The 25,120-nt window shown below is 38.2% G+C and overlaps 1 protein-coding gene across 5 annotated transcripts in view; it reads left to right on the plus strand.

The window, feature by feature from the left end:
- The window catches only part of CASK (calcium/calmodulin dependent serine protein kinase), a gene marked incomplete at both ends in the record, with an annotated part of 204,646 nt that overhangs the window by 46,643 nt on the left and 132,883 nt on the right, over positions 1 to 25,120 (plus strand). For all 5 annotated transcript variants that reach the window (XM_080613241.1, XM_080613243.1, XM_080613244.1 and 2 more), the window contains one exon: positions 6,849 to 6,961. In XM_080613241.1, the coding sequence (XP_080469367.1) occupies positions 6,849 to 6,961 (113 nt within the window). The remainder of the gene's footprint in view (positions 1 to 6,848; positions 6,962 to 25,120) is intronic.

Raw genomic sequence — 25,120 nt, forward strand, 5'->3', positions numbered from 1 at the left:
AAAAAAATAATCTCTGTATATATGTGTTTTCTTATGTGACAGACGTATTCATTTATAGGATCTTCATGCAACAAGCTGACATAATCCCTCTAAGGAAATATTGATCTTCCATTTGAAATGTTGAATAAAGATTACTCTAAGACCTGTATTGCATGTTTCAAGTTCTAAATCACGTTTCAAGTTCTTAATTCGTTTTCTTAAGGAAAAGGAGAATCAAAGGCCTTTTATTTCTAAATGGAAGGTCATTTTTAACGGAGCACTCTGTTCATTGGAGGAGATGTTGTTCAGTGTCTTTGGTTTTACTGAAAAAATGTTAGTTTCTTACTTTTTTGTGAGGTTGTTTTTGTGTGTTTGGTTTTGGTTTTTGTTTGGTTGGTTTTGGTGGTTTTTTCGGTTTTGTTTTTGGTTTGGTGGTTTTTTTTGTTGTGCTTTTTTTTTTTTTTTTTAACTTAATGAAACTGAATTTGAAAGCCAAACTGCATTGGTTTACACTAAGTTACTCAAAAAATTCTAATTTGTTTGAGAGAGATGTTGGGCAAATTCTTGGTCATCTGACATATGAGTTACTTAGAATCTTATATTCTGGGATTCTGAAGCATAAGCTTCAGAATGTGTATTTATAGTATCCTTTAGTAGGAACTCCATTCCTACAGATCAGGTCAGTTCATTCCAGACGTGGGAAGGGAAGAGGCTGTCGCTACTGGTTGCAAGTATTTGTGCTTGTTAAGAATCAGCAAGGTATGTTTTAATCACAACCAGTTCTTATTCATGCATACCAATCATAGCATCATAGAGTAGTTAGGGTTGGAAAGGACCTTAAGATCATCTAGTTCCAACCCCCCTGCCATGGGCAGGGACACCTCACACTAAACCATGTTTGACACTGTCCCACACGACATCCTTGTCCCTAAATTGGAGAGACATCAATTTGATGGGTGGACCACTCGGTGGATAAAGAACTGGCTGGATGGCTGCATGCAAAGAGTTGTGGTCAATGGCTCGATGTCCGGCTGGAGACTGGTAACGAGTGGTGTCCCTCAGGGATCGGTGTTGGGACCAGTCTTGTTCAACATCTTTGTCGCTGACATGGACAGTGGAATCGAGTGCGCCCTCAGCAAGTTTGCCGATGACATCAAGCTGTGTGGTTCGGTTGATACTCTGGAGGGAAGGAATGCCATCCAGAAGGACCTCGACACGCTTGTGAGGTGGGCTGATGCCAACCTTATGAAGTTTAACCATGCCAAGTGCAAGGTCCTACACCTGGGTCAGAGCAATCCCAGGCACAGCTACAGGTTGGGCAGAGAAGAGATTCAGAGCAGCCCTGCAGAGAAGGACTTGGGGGTGTTGGTCAATAAGAAGATGAACATGAGCTGGCAGTGTGCGCTCGCAGCCCAGAAAGCCAACCATATCCTGGGCTGCATCAAGAGGAGCGTGACTAGCAGGTTGAAGGAGGTGATCCTGTCCCTCTACTCTGCTCTCGTGAGACCTCACTTGGAGTATTGTGTGCAGTTCTGGTGTCCTCAACATCAAAAGGACATGGAACTGTTGGAACAAGTCCAGAGGAGGGCCATGAGGATGATCAGGGGCTGGAGCACCTCCCATATGAAGACAGGCTGAGAAAGTTGGGGCTGTTCAGCCTGGAGAAGAGAAGGCTGCATGGAGACCTCATAGCAGCCTTCCAGTATCTGAAGGGGGCCTACAAGGATGCTGGGGATGGACTATTCGTCAGGACCTGTAGTGACAGGACAAAGGGTAATGGGTTAAAACTTAAACAGAGGGAGTTTAGATTGGATATAAGGAAGAAGTTCTTTACTGAGAGGGTGGTGAGGCACTGGAATGGATTGCCCAGGGAGGTTGTGAGTGCTCCATCCTTGGTGGTGTTCAAGGCCAGGTTGGATGAGGCCTTGGGTGGCATGGTTTAGTGTGAGGTGTCCCTGCCCATGGCAGGGGGGTTGGAACTAGATGATTTTAAGGTCCTTTCCAACCCTAACTATTCTATGATTCTATGTCACCCACAGCTCTGTCCAAACATGGTTTGGAGTGCAAGACAGGCAGATAAACCAGCAAGATTCTACTATAAAAAAATAAAGTTTGCAAAATATCAGCTTATGATACTTATCCTTAAAGTCCTAATGACATACACTAAATAAAATAATTTAAAGTGAGATTATAAAAAGGGCTTTGATGGTCTCAAGTTTTTAGGATTTTATTCTTTAAGTGGTATACTTCTGAAGGAGGGAGTAATATAATTGATTTTCTTCAAGTTGGCATCTAGCTGATATAAAGTTAATTGTTCTGTGCTAGACAGTAAAGCTAATCACCAGAAAATAGTTTCAATAAAGTTAAGGTTATATCAGGACTTGCCCTGCTTATTCGAATTTTGGAAACATGAGGAGAAGTGGCTATAAAGCACCTCTTCAGCATTCCTATCCACTTTTTTATGGCCTACCTGTAATCAACGACTTCCTTAATAATGTGGTGTTATGCTTTTATTTCCAGTTGCAGTAGACAGCCAAAATCGGCATGCATTTCAACTTCAGTTTAAGCAAATGCATTTTGCTTTCTGATATACATTGCAGGTGGGACTCAAAGGATTGTAGGTGCTGGAATGTGCTCTACCAATGTTGACAAAATATCAGTGAAAAAAACATCTGTCCTTACTACTTGCATTTTTTTAATGATTCTCATGTTTTGAGCTATTGTAGTCTGTTGTTTGCATGTAAACTGCAGTGAAAGATTTTAAAAGCTTGTGGGGAGGCAGGAGGATAGGTCTGAAACCAAAGATTTGTGTGTATCAGCAGGAATGTTTGTCAAGGTTATTGCAGAAAGAAAAAAAATATAAACCACATGACGTTATAGTTCTAGTTTATATGACTTATAAGGTGAAGTCTTACTATGCAGCTTAACTTGGTTCCTCTGTTTTAATAGATAAAGAAATAGTCTAATCTGTCTGTAACAGTTTTGAAGGTCTGTATCTAGCGTTACAATTGTCCCTTCCCCTGTCTACATTACCTCTGTATTTTAGAGCTGTATAATTTGAGCTGCAGGGTTAGTAAAATGGGCTATAGAAATTGTCATTTAGAGACAATATGATATATGCTTCCCCAGTGGCAGACACAACTGTTGAATAGCTGCTTGTCTTATTAGAGAGATGAAATATTGTAGTCCTTTTGTTCACTGGGAAGAGTGTGATTTTACTGCTGAGATGAGAGTGGCCTGAAAGACTTCTGTTATTTGACTTCCAAATAAGGTTTGAAACTACTGTGTTAGGAAGCATGGACTTTTGTTTTCTGACTCAGATTAGACAATATCACCATGGGCTATTAAAACTTCGTTTGTAAAATTGCTGTGTGTCATTGCAGCGGTGAGGAAAAAGTAAAAATCCTAGCTGCAAACTATTTATTTAAAAGTTCTTTTCTGCTACATAGCATGCAGAGGCAATGGTGTCTGCTTAACTGATGAGTGCACCTGTCATGTGTGTTTTAAAATCACAGAATGACAGAATATCTCGAGTTGGAAGGGATCCATAAGGATCCTTTATGGGTCCTCTCTCAAGGGGACCATCAAGTCAAACTCCCTTCTCCTTGCAGGACTACCTGAAACTAAATCATATGACTAAGAGCATTATCCAGAGGTTCTTTGAACATTGACGGGGTTGGTGCTGTGACCAGCAGAGTCCCTGGGGAATCTGTTCCAGTGACTGAATACCCTCTCAGTGAAGGGTAATAAATATTTTTTGTGCTAATAAATATTTTCCTAATAAATATTTCCCTAATGTCCAGCCTTAACCTCTCCTGATGCAGCTTCATTCCATTTGCTCAAGTCCTATCGCTGGTCACCAGACTACTTCCCCCTCCACCACTCCACTTGAGAAAGACTGTGATCGCGTCACCCATCAGTCTTCTCTACTCCAGGCTGAACAAACCAAGTGACATCAGCCACTCCTTAGAAGTCTTACTGTTGGAAAATTCAAGCCTTTATTGTGCTGCTTGTTATCATCGATTTTGAGACTGGCTGTGGCTTTAATATGAGAGAGCTTGTTTTGAGAAAGTTGGGAGTCTAAGGCTTGTAAATAGCTGAATCTTCCGATTATGTTTAAAAATCTTTTCATTTCTATATGAAACTAAATTGGTGTATTTTGATAATAAAATCAGTTTATTGTGGGTGTCACTGAATTCTTACTTTCTATGCTTTGAAGCACTTTTGATTTACTTAAAGAGTCTTTGCATTCCTCAAACTAAGTAGAGAAGGCTCTGTTAAAACTATAGCTAAGTTTCAATATGCCATAAACCTTGAGACTGTACAGATGTCTCTTGTACCCTCTCTCCTTATGGAACTGAATAAGATGCTTACATTTTTTTTGTCCCAGATTTAATATGCAGGAAGCAGATCACTCAGGTTAGGATTAAGGTTAATATGAAATGTTAATATATAATGCAAAGAAGAAAGAAGTAATGGTTAAGAGAGAGAAGGGAGGGGTGACCACAAGTGTGATCTCTCTTGGAGCTGCAGCTCATATGCTCTTTTTTGATTTATGGTTCCTCCAACTATCTGTGCTTATCTGCTCTAAGTATGTGTGTATATTCAGGTGGTTGGCCAGGCTGTCCAGCCCAGACTTGAGGAAACTGGGAAATCTAGAAGTAGCTTGGTCAACAGCAAAACATAGTTATAGAGTTTTAGTGAATGAGTAGAAATCAGGGGTCTACCTATAAGTAAGGATATGGTCTTGAAAGGTATCCCTATATTCTAGTGATCTACCATTCTGTATCAGATTATGTTAGAGTGTTATTTAATGTCTTCAGAAAGGCTTTGTGTGGGGAAAAAACAATGAGAATGAAAAGAATCATTTTAGTGAAACACATTTAGTTTCTAGTAATTTATTTCCAAATTACCATAATGTAAATGTGTTTATACTGTTTTAAAGCAATTTTACTTTGACAGATGCTAAAAGAGTAAACAGACTTGTGATAAGAAGGCGACACTGATCTATGTAAAATGGGACTTTTTAATAAATTATTACGTTTTGAAATGTGAAGGGGAGGATTACAAGTCAGTAGCTTCAGTCTTTCTAGTGCCAAATGAAGTCAGTTGGGCATTTTGCGTTTACAGGTGTAAGTGAATTTCTAAGTATTAGAGTATTAACTGAACATCTTTTTAAAAATATCTGTGGTAGCTGTTGGTAAAAGGCCAGATACTGAATAACAGTGGAGTGCGGATTCAGAGGGGATTTCAATGCATGTTAGGAGCAAGGGAAGAGGAAAAAACCATGTGTTTTCTTGTATAGTTCTGTTTGAGCACAACAGCATAATTCACATGTATATAGCTGTGCTAGTAAGTATTTTCCTTTTTTGTGAATGTTTAGACTGGGATTCATTGACTGGTTTTGGTATTCATGTTTTGTGTCAGAAATGATGCAATTTAAAGAAATCTTTGCAAGTCTGTTATTTAAGGAATACAGGAATTGTTTTTTAGCTATAGGAGTACAGGTTTGGTAGTGTGCTGAGTTACATATTTGTATCATCTGGTATAATACCAAAAGCCAGTCATAAAGGTTTATAAGTGCCCTCAGGGGGACGTTTCTCCCTTTGCAGGGAATCTTTAATTTCAAGAATTCTGTTGCTTTGTAATCTTATTGCTCAGAAACCTGTAAGCTAACTTCCTGTTCACTGCTTGAATAGAAGAATTTGTCTTTTAAGCTATATTTAAACATTTTTTCACTCAGCAAGGTGAATGTTAACTTAATAGATAAACTTCTGAACAAAGGCTCTTTCCATCCTCAAATTTTCCCTTACATCTTTTTGAGAAGACTGCAGAATGGATTTCTTCAGAACTATCTTGTCAGTCATTAAATAAATAGCAGTAAAAAAGGCTTGATTTGCTGCTATTATTGCAGTCTTGAAGCAATCCTATTCTGTTTTCATGGCCTATTAATTTTTTTAAGTTTGACCATAGTTATGTGATTGTATTGTTTGTTCTTTAATATTGGATGGAAGTGTCCATATTTTAGGCAAGGCACCAAGAGCTTAAATAATCTTCTAAAGGAAGCTTACAAAATTGTAGAGGTGTTCATGGTTTTTAAAAGGCTGCTGTTGTTCTAACTCATGTTTTGGCAAATGTGAATTCATTCATAATTTATTACTTGAGTGCAGTACTAACACCTGTCTGAACTAATTTTAATACGTCTTTTTATCTGTAACTCTGTCAGGATTCATTAAGTGCTATAGATGAGAGGTTGTAAGCTTTTGTGGAATTTTGAGTTATTGTTATGGAGGCTGTTTATATCCAGTGATGCCAAATAAGCTCAGAATAAACCTAGTTTGTGTAAAACAAACAAATGAAACCAAACAGAATGGCTCAACAGTTCTCTTATCGTTGTTTAGAAGGAATAACCTTTCAGTTGTTTGAAATAGTAATTTCTAAACTTTAGCCTCTTCTTTGGAGATGTTGCTGGGTTTGGGTTTTTTTTTCTTCTTTTGTTTGGGTTTGAGTTCCCCCCATCCCCTCTCCTGTTTGAATTATGTATCAAAATAAAGTGTACTTTTAATAATAATGTCAGTATGCTACACAAGGTTTCTAAGAGAGCAGGCTTTCTAAAGTGTCAGGGTAAGAGATTATGTCTTTAATATAGGAAAATAGAAAACTCATTTAGTGTTCCTTATACTAGGCTGTAGTTAAAATTATTAATTTTACATTTTAATGAGCAGCAAGCATGAGAGGTATAAGCTTCCATGGACCTACTACACTTGAATGTTGGAATCTAAACTTTGTTTAGAAGTAACAGAATTGTAGCTCAACACATAAAAGAGAATGGGTTATATATTGCTGTTTTCTGTTTGTGTGTGTTACAGGGGTCCATTCAGTGTTGTGCGGCGATGTATCAACAGGGAAACAGGGCAACAGTTTGCTGTAAAGATTGTCGATGTAGCAAAATTCACTTCAAGCCCTGGATTAAGCACAGAAGGTAAGAACAAGCAATTTAACAAGTTCTAAGCAGAAAGATTTTTTTTTTTTGTCAACCTCTTACATGTTTGTGTGCTTTGTAAGATCCTTTCTGGTTTATATCTTGTAGAAACTTTAAAGCAAGATCATATATTGCAAATTTAACTTAGTTGCATGCATGTCTAATCTTTGGTACTTCCTATGGTGTTCAGTTGCAATAATAAATATTGGAAATAATAGAAGGTCTATACTAATGCTAAGCCATTGCTGTTTCTGTTTGGATTTATCTATTTTTTTTTTAAGAATGAGAATTTTTGAGACAAAACACAAATTTTGAAACAAAAGCATACAAAGGAAATAAAGTAAGAACACATCAGTTTTGTTTTAATTAGTGCAAATTTAGCAAGTAGTTTGCTACAAAATGAGCAAAGACTTGCAATTCAGGTGTATAAAATGATATAAATATATATATATTTTTTTCATATAGCCAGGATTTTAAAACAATGCTGCAGAACTGCTACAGTGTAAATAAAAGGCTGTTTTTCTAAGTTGTATATTCAACCCGTCTGTGCTTAAAGTGCTTCTTTTACACTTTATCAGAAAGAGCATGGTAACTGAATGAACTGCTACAGTGTAAATAAAAGGCTGTTTTTCTAAGTTGTATATTCAACCCATGTGTGCTTAAAGTGCTTCTTTTACACTTTATCAGAAAGAGCATGGTAACTGAATAACAATCGTTGTGTATTCCATGTCCGGTATATTTTTTCTGGAGATCGTATTCTTTTGTACAATAATGGTTTTTGAGGATTCCACTTGTGCTATCCAAGTCTTTATGACTTAGTCCCAGGTTCAGCTGCATAAAAGGGCAATGACTTTTGTTGGTAATTACAGCAAACAGTACCTAGTTTGATTTACAAAGTAAATCACAAGTCTTACTTCAAACTTTATGTCTGATAATGCCATTGCTAGTTTATTTTTCCTAGACCTACAGCCAAGTATGAGCAGCATTTTCTGTAATATTCAGCTTGTGTGTAGCTGCTTTAAAGTTTTGGCAGGTTATATCAATACTGCATTTGGAGTTAATGTATTTTTACCAAAATGATTTGATATCTCTTGAAGAAGTTCTGTCCGTATTGTAGTCTTTCTTTGAGCCTTATCTTAACTACTGATGCTAGGACACTTTTCTGTCTCTAGTGGGATATGTCTTCCCTTGCTCCATGAGAGTAATTTTGAGGCCATGAAAGAATCGTTGAGAGGGAGAAATAGTAGACTAAAGAGAAAGAACTCATCAGGAGGAAAAGAGAAGGCAAGAATAATAATAATATAGTAACTGAAAAATGGAAGGATAGCCATTGATGGTTTGCATTTGCTGCCTGGGTGTAAAGAAAAGACTTAGGAGTATACTAAGAATTTTGGGGGTTTTTTTTTGGAATCCACTTGTGCTATATTGATAGCATTGTAATTCGAGGTAGCATGTCACTGAGTTAGCAATCATAAACGCCTTCTGGGTTTAGAGGTTTTTTGTTTTGGTTGTGATGATGGATCGTTGTTGGGATTTTGTTTGGTTGTTTTGTTGGGGTTTTTTAAGGTTTTGTTAGGCATTAGATGTGTAATATTAAGACACATAGATGTATAAATGAATGTAGAGCAAGTTCTTAACTCTGCGTAAGAATCTGAACCTGTTTTTCCCAAGCACTTTCCATCTCGTGTGCTGTTTATTTTGTGTTTTTCCTTCTGTTTTCCTGTCGTGGGTTAAGCCCAGGCCATAAATTAGAACCACGCAGTCTACTTCTCCCCCCCACCCTTTCTTCCCCCTGCTCCTGGAGGGACGGGGAGGAGAATCGAAAGAATGCAACTCCCATGGGTTGAGATAAGAACAGTTTAGTAACTAAGGTATAACACAAATCACTACTGCTACCACCAATAAGAATAATGATAAAGGAAATAACAAGGAAGAGAATACAACCGCTCACCGACCGGTACCTCGCCCCCACTCCCCAGCGTTCCAGCCCTTCTGGGGACTCTCAATTCTACATCCTGGGCATGACGTGCTGTGGTATGGAATACCTCTTTGGCTAGTTTGGGTCAGGTGTCCTGTCCCTGCTTCCTCCCGGCTTCCCCTCCTCCCTGGCAGAGCATGAGACTCACAAAGTCCTCGGTCAGAGTAAACATTCTGACCAGCAACTGGAAACATCGGCTTTATCAGTATTATCCCCAGGCCGAAAGTCAAAACACAGCACTGCACCAGCTACTAAGAAGTAGAGAAAAAATGACTGCTACTGTTAAACCAGGACATTTCCTCTGTCTTTTGTTTGTTTGTTTGTTTGTTTGTTTGTTTGTTTGTTTTCCCCTAGGTTCTAGTTTGGTTGGAATTTTGGTGGGGTTTTTTTTGCTTATTTCTGATATGGCATTCCTTAAACACATTGGTAGGGAGCCATGATCACAGAATCATATAGAATCATAGAATGGTTTTTGTTGGAAAGGACCTTAAGATCATCCAGTTCCAACCTCCCTGCCATGGGCAGGGATGCCTCACACTACACCATGTTGCTCTGTCAGGCTCTGTCCAGCCTGGCCTTGAACACTGCCAGGGATGGAGCATTTACTGCTTCTTTGGGCAACCTGTTCCAGTGCCTCACCACCCTCACAGTAAAGAACTTCCTTATATCTAACCTGAACTTCTCTTGTTTAAGTTTAAACCATTACCCCTTGCCCCTTGCTACAGACCCTGATGATGGTGGTAGTTTGCATAAAATAAATATTACATAACTTACCTGGGAGGAAGCTATGTTTGTTAATTGTGTTAAAGTGTAAGTTGGAATGGAATGGTAAGATTGATTCTTAGGAACACTCTTTACCTCTGAGTTTTGCCATCTGTTATCTTTGTACAACTTTCCACCTCCAGTCTTTCTTTGAGGCACAGGAGTGGGAGAGCAGGACATTCTGCATGCAAGATAGCTGATGACAATTCCTTCAATTAATTTCACAAATATGTAGAGTGCTGAGTGGTAAAGGGCCCAATATGCCTCCATATTTATGACGAGGTCTTTGTTCTTGAGTGCTTTCGTTTAAAAGTGCCTATGTGAGATAACATGTGTTTATGGACAATAACTTCATCTTTATATTTGTCAGCAGTGTACTCTTGTGGCAAAGGCAGCCAACTGCATAGCAGACTGTTGCAGAAGTGTAGCCAGAAAGTCAAAGGAAATGATTGTTTTCTCTGTGCACCCCTTGGGAGACCACATCTGGAGCATTGTGTGTAGTCTTGGTTCCCCAGTACAGGAAAAACAATGCTGTACTGGCATGAGTCCAGCAGAGATGGACTGAGGGAAGTGAGTTTGTCTAGCCTTAAGAAGAGAAGCTAAAGTGAAATTTAGTGCTGTCTTCAACTACTTAATAGAAGGGTACAGAGCAGATGGAGCCAAACTATGCATATTGGTGCACACTGAAAAGACAAGAACCCATGTGGAAAAGTTGCAACATGGAAAATTCCAATTAGAAACAAGAAAAAAAGAAATCACCCTGTGCATGGTAAAGCTGCTGCAGGTTGCATAGAGAGACTGAGAACACAATCCTCAGAAGCTCGGAACTGGGCTGCGCGAGGCTCTGAATTGCCTTGTGTACTTTGACCTGCTTTGAGCAAAGTATGAAAAAGATAACCTCTGGACGTTCTTTCTGACCTATGTGATTCTGTGGTATTGGTAGCAACAGTCTACATGTAATCTGTGGGCAATATAGTTTTAATACTGCACAGAGAGAAATTCAGGTGTAACAGTACGAGGCTTAAAAAAGTTAAAACTGTTTGACACAATGTTTCAATTCTGAACAGTTAAACTGCCTTTGATACAATATGTTAATTTATACCTGGCTTAGATGCCATGTTTCAACTTCTTTTAAGGTTGGAGGGGAGTGTTTTAAAAGGACTATTTGACAGTCTAAGCAATTCATTAAAAAAAAAAAATAAAATTATACTGATTTCTCACGATAATGGTGTCTGTCTTACCACAGTAACAAAAACAATCAAGCTTGAAAAATTGATACTTCTCTAAGCTAATCTGTGTTTATCAGTTGAAATATCATGAGCATTTGTGAGCCTCTAGCTTACAAGGCAAACTTCTGTCTAGTAGAGTATTCTTTCCATAAGGCTGCTCAATATATGTAGTGTGTATAGACACGAACATCTCGAGTGATTTTTATGTCTGTGTGCATCTCTGCAGTGGTTTGATAATGCAGGGGTAGGGGGAAAATAATGCTATGTAACAATGCCTGAAAGCTAACAAATCTAATTCAGGCTGAATTCCATTGGATTTAAGTATTAGTATTCATGGTCTTGCGTATGGTGTGTCATCAATCTCTGTAGTATTGTAATTCAAGCATATTAATGAAGTATATTGACACCTTGTCACTGTTCACATAGCTGCATGAGCTACTGATTAGTGGTGGCTAGTTTACATGGTGATGGATTCTACTACAGTTCACTGTGCTTTCGTATCACAGAAAATTAAAAATACACACAAGAAAATGCAAAGCTTTAATATTTTTAGGTACAAAAGATACTATTTTGCACAGTTCAATTTAGACGATTCACGTTGATGCTCTCAGAAACAGGTTTACTCATTGAGGTCTAATAAAAATAGTGTAAATAAACTTACTTTCAAATACAGGTCTTAGTTGCTATACTCAGCACTTTTGGTATAGAAAACTTGTAAAAAGCATGTTCCTTATTTCTGAATTTGTTACAGCTGACACCAAAGTTACCTTTTCCTGTCCATTTCTTCTGCTGCTGTCTTCACATCCCATGCAGTTTCCTTTTCATTATAATTCTCTATATGGGTTGCATATCTTTTAGTCAGCGGTTCTAACACCAAATATCTCTTAACTGCAAACACTGTTTCTCACGAAGAGAATGGTGATGGGTTCTTTACTATACTTAGTAAAAGCTAATATACAATATTTGCCTGCCTTTTCTTAATGTCAGATTGCTGTCCTTTAACATGCTGAGTGTTTTCTAAAGCAACTTAAATGGCAGTGCCCTGTGCTTACAACGTCTCCTTGAAGTTGTTTTTCAAGATTTAATTCATTGTATATTAGATTCAGTTATGTGTAATTCATTTTGATAGAAATGTCCTCACAAAGAAAGTGATTAGAATTACTTCCACAACCTTATGATAGGCTAGACTGTATTTACTAGGTTGATATACGCATCTGTACAGGTTTGTATACATGCATATCACTGTGAAGCAGAACAGATGGGCTGGAAGGGATGATTCAGGTTTCCTTTAGAAGCTCAACTGGTTCTACTGGAAGCTGAGAAGAAAGTCTCTGCAAAATGTTACGGCTGTGTCAAAGAGCAAAATTGTAGCCAAGAAAAGAAGCGTTTTGAATATAGTTCTTGGACTATTTCTAGCACTGAGACCGGCAAGACAATCAATTCAAAACCAGAGTTGTTATGGGTCATCCATTTTAGGAGAAGAATTCCAAAATTTGTTGGCGGGGGGGGGGGGGTGTGGGGTGTGGGGGGGGCAAGAGGGGGAGGAAATACGAAAGTTGGCATTAGGTTGATTTTGGTTTGGTTTAGTTTTTTTCCACAAAGGGCCCACAGATCTTTTCCCTGACAAATTTTTGGGTTGTGAGTTATTGTCTTGCAGTTGAGATCTTACTCTTGTTCTTCTTCTTTCCTGAAATACTTTACCCTTGTTGCTTGTTTGGGGGTTTTGGGGTTTTTTTGAGGGGAGGGAGGGTTGGTTGTTGTTTTGGTTTTGTGTTTGTTTGGTTTTTATTATTAGTAGTATTAGTAGTATTAAGACTTGCATTTTTGAAATTGCTTTGTCAGTGCTGTTAATTTTAAAAGCTTTGTTTAATTCTAGATAAAGATGCCCGACAGTATCTTAACTTTTGATGTTGGAAGGCTGTGGTGAATCGCATTATTTTTTGCAAAAGTATCTGTGTGTAAATTTCTGTACCTACATCCCTGCTTTTTTCAGACGTTTAAGCAAAAAAATGCAATGTTAGTGTTGAACTCAAGTCTTCAAGTAAAAGGTATTGCAAATCTGTATGGCATCAAATTTTATGATACTATATCGTATGTAGACTGGATTTGATGGAAGAGTGACTCTTTGCCTTTGATTTGGAAATACCAATTCATGTGGAATTTCTAGTAGTTGTGAGTTCTGTGCTGTACTGTATTTCACAGATGAAAGTTGCTTCCTTCTGTGTGGCATTATTGGGCCTAAACCTGAGCTACTATGTCTAGTTCAGGGCTTCACAATCTAAGGGATGCTAAAGAGCTGGAAAGGTCCCAGCAGAGGACTGTCAAAAAGAGTCAGGACCCTAGAGCACATCATGTGCAAAGAAGAGGTAGAGGGAGCTGGGTTTATTTAGTCTGGTGAAGAGGAGGCTAAGAGACTAATATAACACTGGTCTACAACTATTTGAAAAATTTACAAAAATGGCAGAGACAAGCTGTCTTTAATTATGACAGCTATTACAGAAAAGAGTAATGGTCAGAAATTGTTGCTTGTAAGGTTCAGGCTGAACTTGGGGAAAAATCTGTCCACTGGGACGGTGGTGCAGCAAGTACAGGTAGCCCAGAAAGGTCATAGGACCTCTGTTGCTGGAGGTTTTCAAGAATTTGCTAATGAAGGCACAGCTGTCCTGATCTAATGATAACCTCATTTTGAGTCAGAGTCTGATCAGATGACTGTCAGAGGTCATTTCACACCAGCATTCCTATAATTTTGTGAGAGTATGAGGAAGGCATCATTATAGGTTTACCTTTAGTGAAGTAGAAAATACGAGGATATTTCAGAGAATGAAAAACTAGATCAGCTTGACTCTGATTTTTCCTTTATTATTTTAAGCCTATGAGAAATCTGAAAGTATTTAGTGATATTAGTTTTGCAGATATAACTATTATACAGGAGCTTTCTTGAAAATTCATTGAGTATGTACGTATTGGTACTGAAGAGGTTGAGGCATCTGTTTATAGTCTGCAAAAATCAGATGGTATTAGTGACACCTCTGTTGATAAGAAAATACATAAATATGGAATTTTGAAGTGAAGGTGTTTAAAATGTCGATAGCTGCCTGTCATGGAGTTTATGTTGCTGGTCTTTTAAATACCACTACAGTTTTTATGTATGCTGTACAAATGCTTGGGGGAGAGGGAAGGTGTCAAGGTCATGATGAAAGGGACCTGCACTAGAGTTTGTGCTTATCAACAGAACTTGAAGACTGATGCTTAAAACCATGTCTGATATTTGTCATTTCAAGAGTCTACCTTTTTGAGGGGTGAGCCGTTTCTAGCATAGTTCTACTTCTTACGCACATGGGTAGAACTGTTCCTGTTTTGGTACAGGAAAAGTTATCTAAGCCTTTCTGAGGGGTTTGCTTGTTTTAACTTAATGAAGGATTGGAGTTTTCTTCTTTTCTTTTTCTGGAAAAGCCATAGGCTGCTCTGGTTATAAATTCAGTTTAACTAATTTCTGTGTATAATTTTCATAAATGCCTGCTGTAACTGTCATAAAGTGTTACGAAAATTAAATACTTCTGTGCAGAAATAAAACATGAGAGATGGAACCAAGCTTTTTTGCCCACAAGACATTTCTGTAAGTGTTTGTGCATGTTAACCAGATAATAGATCCAATGAATCACAGGAATGCATGAGAACATAACAATGATTTCTTTTTCAGGATTCTTTTTAGTCTGTTACTATTGCAAGTAAGTTTACTGCAGAAAAGGTGCATGTGTTTTTTTAATGGTTAGAAATGCAGAATTCAGTCTTGGGCAACACTTCACATAGAATCATAGAATAGTTAGGGTTGGAAAGGACCTTAAAATCATCTAGTTCCAACCCCCCTGCCATGGGCAGGGACACCTCACACTAAACCATGCCACCCAAGGCCTCATCCAGCCTGACCTTGAACACCACCAAGGATGGAGCATTCACAACCTCCCTGGGCAACCCATTCCAGTGCCTCACCACCCTCTCAGTAAAGAATTTCTTCCTTAGATCCAATCTAAACTTCCTCTGTTTAAGTTTTAACTCGTTACCCCTTGTCCTGTCACTACAGTCCCTGATGAATAGTCCCTCCCCAGCATCCTTGTAGGCCCCCTTCAGATACCTGGAAGACTGCTAGGAGGTCTCCACGCAGCCTTCTCTTCTCCAGGCTGAACAGCCCCAACTTTCTCAGCCTGTCTTCATGTGGGAGGTGCTCCATTCCCCTGATCATCCTCGTGGCCCTCCTCTGGACTTGTTCCAACAGCTCCATGTCCTTTTGATGTTGAGGACACCAAAACTGCACACAATACTTCCAAGTGAGGTCTCACGAGAGCAGAGTAGAGGGACAGGATCACCTCCTTCAACCTGCTGGTCATGCTGCTCCTGATGCAGCCCAGGATACGGTTGGCTTTCTGGGCTGCGAGCGCACACTGCCAGCTCATGTTTATATAAACATTTTATATAAAGCATAAAAATTTATATATAAAGCATAAACTACAATGTTATCTATTAGGGGCCTTTTTTGGTGCTGTTTCTAGCACATGGCCAAATACAGGCTTCTAGGAGTGGGCTACTAAGTGTCACTTTGTTTAGACTTCGTTTGGAGTCCCACATAGGAATTTGATTGGTCCAGGGAAGCAAATATGAGGTTGTACAAGAAAATATGGCCTTTCATCCAGATCATAAGCAAAGAGTAATAAAGATCAACTACATGGTATTATTTTATTTCAAGAACATAAAATTTCTTGAAATTTTATGCAAGCATATTCACAGCAGTGTTGATGTAATGCTGTTTCCATCTTCGGAAGGGAAGGCATAGTTTGTGAATTTACTACATCTACTTTAAAGCCCATAAGAATATTTACCTATTTTTTATGAACTATTTCTTAAATAGAATGAAAATTATTAAGTTTTATGCTTTGCAAGCAATTGGTTCTTTATATAATCAGTCTCCAGAACAAGGACAGCTTTGTTTGCTATGTGACTTCAGTCCTTTGCCTTTAATATGTATCTGGTTTTACTGTATTTGCTGTAGTACTTGAACATACAATAGCTTTGCAGGAGCATACCTCTTCTTCTCTCTTTTTTGATCTTTACTACTTGACTAGACTTTGCTCTGATAACTTTATCTGTTCTTGGTTTCATAGTTCCAGTAATGTAAAAATGACTTGTATTTAGTGGCTGAAACCCCTATGGACCAGTTGCACGTTGCCAGATTAGTTAGGTCTTTACTTAACCTTATCATGAAACTGCTTTTGGTGATGGTACAAGCAGAAAGATTTATAAATGTAAATGGTACCCTTTACAGCTTGCAAAATGCAATTATATGAAGTGTATTTGACTGTCATTGTAATAATTTTTCATTCTAAGAATAACATGTTAGAATACTAATTAAAAAGTTGCTGTATCTTGAAATTCTTAGAACACATATAATAAAGTAATTATGTAATTAGCACTAAACAATACAGCCGATAATATGTAGTTTAACTGATATTTTTGTTACATGGCTGAGTGTGCAGTTGACCTGTATTTTTTTAAAAAAGCAGTCTTAATTGATTGAGAAGTGCTCCAGAAGGAACATTGCTACAATCTTTTCTCTCACGTTACATCCCACTTCCATATATGTGAAACAAGAAAGTATTTTCATATATATGGACAAGAAAGTAAGACCTATGCAAATGAATCTTGTTATAAAAAGTTGTTGTAAACTTGCTGTCATTTCAGTCAGGGAACGTGAGTGAATATGATTTATAGCTTAGAAGTTAATTCCTCTTAGTACATATTAAATAGGACTGGGTGATCATTTGATTAAAATCTTTGCTGAAATAACTAGTATTGTTAAATATGTGACTCTAGGTAATACATAATATCAAACCATTTTTTGGAAAAAAACCCCAACCAAACCACATAATTTATGCACATTTTAGTCATTTCAAGTCATAAAGGGTATTTACTAATAGAGGAAAACTTCTGTACAGACTTGTACTTATACATCACTTTTGCTTAATCTGAACCAGCCATTTAGAATGCAGCTTTCACTGAAAATTAAACTGGAAAATATTTTAAATTCTTAATAGAATTTTTTAACTTAGGAAAAACATTTTCAGAGAGTACTTGTGGTTTAGCATACATCACAGAACTCAAATGATAAGCTGCAGTTGATACTATGTATTTCAAGCAAACTAGTAAAATGGTGCCTGCCAGGTAATTGGGACATCTTGTGGTATACCAAATGCTTTACAAAAGTCTCAGAAATAAGTGTCAAAAGTTTGTTTTGTGGGTTGTTTTGGGTTTGTTTTGGAGTTTTTTTTAGCCAGTGGTAAGCCTGTCATTGAAATGTCCATCCCAGTCAGCTACAGTTACATCCTCAGTCAGTCGCTTTGAACCCAGTGCTGCTTTCCAAACTCCATCTCCTAAATGGTAAGGAGAAGGATTGTAGTTGAGCAGGGTTCTAGAAAACCTTTTATACTAATCATCTCTCTCCCCAGAAAAAACATAGAAAATAAAATATTGCTGACACACTTCACTATTATTCAAAATCACACTTTAAAATCTCATACTATCTAAATCTTGACTGTTCCTTTACTAAATAGTTAGTTGCGTGCATATGGTAGTTTAAAAGTGTGGTGATTTATGTGCTTACATTTGGTAGGTAGAATTGTGAAGAGTTTCTACTGGAGATGCCTAAGAACTCTCTGCTTTGAGTCAATCAGAAGCAGGACTGAACGTATTGTTAAGAGGATGACGTATTGTTAAAGTGTTCATTGCCACCCAGTGTATTTGCAGAAATGTGGGTCCAATACATTAGAGCCCAAAGGTGCTCATGGACCTAAGAGGTATCATTGCAAGGCCACTCTGGATAATCTTTGTATGATCATATTGATTGAAAGAGATGCTTAAAGACTGGAGGAGGGCAAATGTCATTCCTGTCTTCAGAAATCGCAAGAAGGAGGACCCAGGGAACTACAGGTCAGTTAGCTTTACCTACATATGTGGAAACGTTATGGAGCAACTAATCCTGGAAACCATTTCCAGGCACGCGTAGGACAAGAATGTCATCAGGAGGAATCAGCATGGATTCACGAATGGGAAGTCATGCTTTACTGACTTGAGAAACTTCCAAAATGAAATGACTGGCCTGGTAGATGAAGGAGAGCAAGGGAATTTGTCTTCTGAGACTCCAGTACGATTTTCATAGAGAAGCTGATGCCATATGGTATGGATGAGCAGACAGTGAGGTGGATTGAAAACTGCCTGAACAGCTGGGCCCAGTGGATACTCCTCAGTAGTGGCATGAAGTCTAGTTGGAAGCCAGTAACTACCATTGTATCCAGGAGTCAATACTGAGTCCAGTCATCTTCAGCATATTCATTAATGATCTGGATGATGGGAAAAAGTCACCAAAGCTGAAGATGACACCAAATTGTGAAAGTGGTTGATAAACTATAGGGTCATGCTGCCATCCAGAGAGTCCCCAACAGGCTGGAATAATGGTCTGACAGGAACCTCATGAAAGGCGAAGTGCAAAGTCCTGCACCTGGGGAGGAGCAAACACGTGCACCAGCACATGCTGTGGCCCCCCCGGCTAGAAAGCGTCTTTGCAAAAAGGTCCTGTGGTGGTCCTGGTAGACACCAAGTTGAACATGAGACTGCAGTGTGCCCTTGCCACAAGAAAGGCTAACAGTATTCTGGGCTGCCTCCTTACGAAGAGTGTTGCCAGCTGGTGGAGGGAGGTGATCCTTTCCCCCTACTCAGCACTGGTGAAGCCACACCTGAAGTGCTGGGTCCAGTTCTGTGCTCCCCAGTGCATAGAGAAAGAGACATGGAGCTACTAGAGAGAGTCCAGCAAAGGGCCCCCAGGTTGATGATAAAGGGACTGGAGCATCTTTTCTGCAAGCAAAGGCTGAGAGAGCTGGGACTGCTCAGCCAGAGAGAAGGCTCAGGAGGGATCTCATTGATGTTTACAAACACGTGAAGGGAGGGTGCAGAGAAAATGGAGCCAGGCTTTTTTCAGTAGTGCCCAGTGGACCAGAGGCAGTGAGCACAAACTGAAACACAGGAGGCTCTGTCTGAACTTGAGGAAACACTTTTTCACTGAGGGTGATTGAGCCCTGACACGGGTTGCCCAGAAATATTGTGGATAACCCTCCATCATTGGAGGTTATTCAGAAGTCATCAGGATATAGTCCTGGGCAACATGCTCTAAGTAGCCCTGCCTCAGCAGGGGGGTAGGGCCAGATGACATCCAGAGGTTCCTTCCAGCCTCTACCATTTTGTCGTTCTACAAAGGCAGCTTTAACTTTTTTGATGGATGAATGGCTTTCCTGTGATAAGTCTGGGAGCAGCTGACCAGGGTACTCTTTGGGATCTCCTCTGCTCCACATGCCATTCATTGTCTCTCTGTACTCCTTGCTGAGTGTGTAGATAAGGTTTTATGACACAACCTAACACATTTTTTCTTTTCTGAAGCCCTAGTTTAATTATAGGTGTCTTCTTGCTTAGGGAAACAAACTTTTTGAGAAAGTAAGCTTGTTTAAAAAAGAAATCTAGGTTGGAGAAGGAAGCAAGGATGTTCCTTTGGTGTTCTTAAAGTAGTAAGCAATGCCTGCAGCTTTTACCACTAAAATAAACAAAATTGCAAAGGTGTGTTTCTTCACCCTCTTTGCAAAGCAAAGTCGTACTTAAATTTATGCAAAGAAATATGGAAATATGCTTTTTAAAAGATTTATTTTGTGAATGCTCTCAAGTCTTGGTTCTTAAACATGATTGTCTTTAATCTCTTTGCAAAATGAATGAGGTAAGTCTAACTTCTGTTATGAAAAATGAAAACACTTTCCAAAACACTTCTCTTTCTACATAGTCTGTACTCGTTTAGCGAGTCATGATTCTTGCCAGTAGTCCAGAAATAGGCTTCTAACTGTGCTTGCCATAATTCAGGCTGGTTGCAAACATAGAGAAGATAATAAGCATCAGCTGTATTTTCAAATATTTCTGTTTGGATGCAAGCATGTATTCTGTTCTGGTTTGTTCAGTCAACAAAACTCAAGATTAATTGCAGCTGAGTTGCAATTTCTGTTAATTCATTAGTCCAGAGAGAACCTTCTTTGACTCTTGAATGCTGGGGTTTGGGGTTTTTTTAATCAAATAATGTGGTGATATGATAAATAATGACACTTGTGCAATTTCCCTCTTCTAGAACTGCTTTTCATGTCAGAATGACAAACCTGTATTCTGTCATAGTGTAAGATATTGGCAAAAATTGTGTCTTTGGGTTATGTGATTTTTGTTTTGGATAGTTTTATATCCTGTGAAAATACCATCTAAAAATCTTTCTTTTTCCAAAAGAGAGATTTCATGGTTTGTAATCCATAGATTCCTGTTCTTTTGTACTCTCCTGAGATTTCTGCTAAGTTAGACAGGTACGTTATGATCTTGGATAATCTTGCCACAAATCAGCTACAAACATTCCACTTGGACCTTTTCCACATGTGCTAGTATTTTTACTAGATTACGGATGAGCATGGTTTTGAGCTAGAGGCAATGGAAATTTGCAAAAGTAAAGGTATGTTAGCAAACCTTGATGGACTGCCTAAATAATAGGATGGGAGAAAGAATGATGGCTTTTAAAATAGGTGCAGGTTTTTAATACATAATATGTATGTATATTCTTAATAAATGTGCGTATTCATCATAAACAAGACTGCATGCCTTTAATCAAATCGAAAAATGATTTTTGATCAGGAGTACTTCAGATCACTTGCTTAAGAAAATACAAAGGAGCTACCTAATACTTGACATTGATTGCTCGTAAGTTGTATCAATCTTTGGATGTAGAAATTCTTACCTTTGTCAATTTGCTGCATATGCACTGGTGACTGTAAAACAGTTTACTAAGATTAAAACACATAGCATAATCCCCCTAACACCTAACTGGTCTTCAACCTGAGAAATTAAGCAGGGGAAAAAAAAGGTAAAGCTAAAAGACCAGTGACAAACTATCACAATCTGTGCTGAATTTATAGAAACTACAGTGTAAGGTATTTGCACAGTTGAAGGTCTGCCTTTTTTGAGTGCAAGTCAATGGGTTTAGTCCGGTTGTAAACAGTGCCGAACAGTGGCTGTGTTTTCCAGCATAAGAGTTGCTTCAGTAGAAAAAATAAAAAATAAATCTTGTTACCTTCTTGACTAAAGAAAATCTTGGGGAAAAAGAGGAAAAAAATGTTGAGAGAAATTATTAAGTCTATCTAGTGTGAAGGCAGATGGAAATGTTTGTTGTTTGGAAGCTATCTTGTAAAACAGTTTAAATAAAAGATCTTGGTTAACATATAGAGTAGAATATTGGAGATACATAGCTTCTTAATGAAGAGAAGCATTTTGATTTAAATAAATCAGAGACCTGGGGGTTCTGAGAAGACAGTAACTTAATTCTGTTTCTTAAAGACTTTCTACATTTTATCTGGTATTCTAGTTCCATCATGTCAATTATTGTCCTGTCAGTTGTCTTCCACTATATTAATTATTTTAATAGAGTGAAGGAATTTACATACAATCATTTTCTATGCAGTTAAATTTAACCTAAAGGCTACTTAAAACTTGAATGAACATGCATTATATAAAATCAATTTTATCTTTAATATTGCATTGCATTTCCTCCTAATTCTACCTTTTAGAAGTATTACATGTATAACCAGTACATTTAAAGAATTTTACTGAGACAACTGTCATTGTTCCCACTGCAGAGTAATGGAATAGAAGATGTATGGTTTTAAAAAGCTTTCACACTTAAGTACCTAGAAGATAGAAGGATGAGAATATTATAGCATATCTAACTAATCACTGCAAGATAATTGCACTTCTTAAGGTTATCTCTTAACAGTTTGGGGGGTTTTAAGTACCATGGGCTTTAGGAGAGAAACCTGTTTTTAACAGCTCTGTGTATTACTGCAGTCTTAGCACTCTGAAACAGTGCTTACTGCCATGGCATTTTCCAGCTACAAGTCATTTGTTTTAATGACGACGCTGATCAGGGACACCAGAGTAGCCTACTCATGCTGAATGTATTGTATGTACTTGATTTCCTTAATGAATCCAACCAGTAAGTATACACCGTAACAGTAAGTAAATTGGCAATGTAAATAAAAATACAGTGATCTATAGGAGGTTTACTTAAAATCTATGACAGAAATTCATCCTGGAAGTTGTTTTTTAAGATCACTTCATTTATGAGTAAGACTTACATTGCGTTTCTTGGGTGGGGGAGAGGATCATTCTATCCATTTTGCCTAAAATATGCCGTGGTCAAATTCTTTCTCATTTGAAGTTGCTGTAGAAGAAAAAGCCCAATCACAAATGAGACTGGTGCTAAAAAGTAATGTTTTATTCTTTCAGAACTTCTTATCGTTTCTTAAGACACATAAATGAGGATTAATTTTTAAAACTTTACAGAACTGAGAAATTACTGTAAAAGATCTGTTCCAAATTCTACAGAAAGTTACTAGCAGAATTGGTGATACAAAACCCAAGCTTCTTGATTTTCTGTGGTTTCCCAAAAGACTAACTAAATAAAGTTATGTTAAAAAATTTATTGTTTTATCTACTGTGACAGATCTAGTTACTGTAGATTTCTTAATATCTGTCCCTTTTAACATTGCCTGTGATATAGTGACAATTAACAATTGCAGTTCCTGGTGAAAATATTGCGTTCGTTTATAGTATCATAAGTAGCGAAATTGGCTTATGAAATATTGCTTTGCCTGAGTAAGGTAGATTTTTTTGCTTTGCCAAATCAAATAAGTATTTGAATCCAGGTTGCACCACATAAATGTTTATTACAGTATATGTGTGTTACACATCACTGTTTTCAGTTCTGTATGGGTTATCATTGTTGTATTCTATTTTGTCCTTGTAATTCTCTTTGAAAAGCTGTGTCAAACTGGAGCCTGTGTTTCCAGCACGGGGCTGGACAAGTGTGGTAGTTGTGCTTGGAAAGAAGCTTTTTACCTCTGATGTTGTAGGTTTGCAAGAACCTCTGTTCTTGTGCTATAGAGTGATAGAAGACCTACTGTCTCTCTCTCTCATCTCAAAAGCTTAGCTGTTTGAGGGGAAACCAGTAAAGAAACTACTATGCCCTGGAAATGTAGGTTGCTAACATCTAGGATTATTAGATGCCACTTACCATCTGTGCAGTGCGTGGGTGAGTCTCACTGCTTTGCATCTTCTCCCCTTTTCCCCTCGGTAAGACTGGTTGAGCTGATTTAACAGCTCCTGGCTGCTGAAGGGAGAGAGAAAACCCTGTTTCTTCAACCAGGTTCCTTACAGTGCAGCCCTGTTACTTCATTTGCATTGGCTTTGGTACTATTTTTACCTTTCGACTGATTTATTTTAACTCAAGTTGGGGAAAAAAGTGAACAGAGGACTTGCACCCTCAGTCTCCTAGTCTTTACTTTCTCTTGATTGGCTTGCTTACTTTTTAAAATACATCTTCTTTAGAAACCCATTAGGGTTAAAGAAGGATTACCTCGTTAAAAGGAAAATGTAAGCAAGGATAGTTTGATTTTATTCAGCTGGAAATTTTGATGGTGTCTTTAGAGGAAAATATTTCTGTATGTTGTGTGTTAGTCTAGAATTTGAGATAATAAATGAGTGTGGTATACTTAGAAAACAGAATAGAGGTTCACTTCTAAAGGCTGCCAGTGACTGTTTAACACATGAACGCAAGCTGGGGTTGGACAAGGAACTGCAGAAGCATGTCTTGTAAATAGCTGTGGTTGCAACCTCAGTTCCTTCCTAAATAGCTCATAGGCGTTGTTTGGTTTTTCTTTTTGCCTTAAATAACAAGCAAGCAAGCAAATTAGCTGGAGAAAGTGCACGTACAAGGTAACATTAACAACAGAGTGAGAAGAAAAAACCTCAGATGTTATCAAAGCTGCTATCCTTATCTGTGTTCCTGTCCATCTGGTAGTACTGGTGAACAACTAAATACTAATTAAGGATTGAAAGTTAGGTGGTCCATTCTAGAAATTGTCTGGGCTACCAGGCTTTTCCCTGTATTTTTTGTCATGTCCTGTTTTGCTTGTGAGTGTGGAGTTGTCTGTATGATTAGCTCTTCTTACGGGCACTGCCTGATTTCCTGAAGGTGGTCATTCAGTTAAGATTTGCTGCTTTAGTGTCATCATCCCCTCCCTTCCCCATCACATGGCCAAAAAAAGAATTTACCAGTTTAAGGGGTATTTCAATCAGCTTAATTGATTATCAGTTGACAAACTTTCAATTGCTGGTTCTGGTATTGAAGCAAACACACAGGAGTGTCTCCATGTCCCTGGACACATGTGTAACATTGAGTCTTTTCGGAGAGGCAGTGGGCAGGGAGGAGATGGGGTTAGTATATGCTGGCTCCAGCAGTGGTGGCAGCCCCTAAAAAATGTGATGAGAGCTTTGATTATTTCTTTTTTTTTTTTCAACTTAAGAATGCTATGATGCTGTTTATTCTGTTTTAAAGTGCTGCTTCCCTAAAAATTACAAATAGGCTTTCCAAACTGACAAGTAGTATGTGTAAAAAACCCCAGGATATCTATATAAAATGTATGAATTTATCTGTGCTCTGAGGCCATTTTTTCCCTAATTAGTTGTTCATGAATGAAGACTTAATGCAACTGGAGGATTTAAGCTGCCAAATTTTACTTCTCTGGTAAATGGAGGCTGCGATACTGTAGCGAATAAGAAAAAAGAAGTGCAATAAAACAGGTACAGTGGGATGTGTTAGAAAGCATGTGGATGTGCAAAACTTGTACAGTATGCTTGTATCTGTCAAGATTTGTGAGCTCTTTCTTAGCACCAGTCCAGAACTGACCCTTTGGTGAGTATCAGCCCTGTTTTCTTGGCAGTCCATTTCTGTGAGTGTTTATTAGTGCATTCTCAAGAACCAGGGTCACCACTGTGACTTTCAAGTGACCTTACATAGAGCTAGCTCAAAGTCCATCATGGTTTATTAATTTGGGTATTGACTGGAAAAAACCATACTGTATCATCATGCCCTGAAGCAGCATAGCTGTTATGCATTTACTGCATTTAAACTAATAAAATCTGCTAGACCTGAGCTGGCTCTTAATATTGTTGCAGTTGCATATAGGACCTTCATAAACAGCTCAGGGACTTGCAAATTTGACTTTTTATGTCAAAGAC

Source organism: Psittacula echo (genome assembly GCF_963264785.1).
Source record: "Psittacula echo genome assembly, chromosome: 3".
Classification (NCBI taxonomy): Eukaryota; Metazoa; Chordata; class Aves; order Psittaciformes; family Psittacidae; genus Psittacula; species Psittacula echo.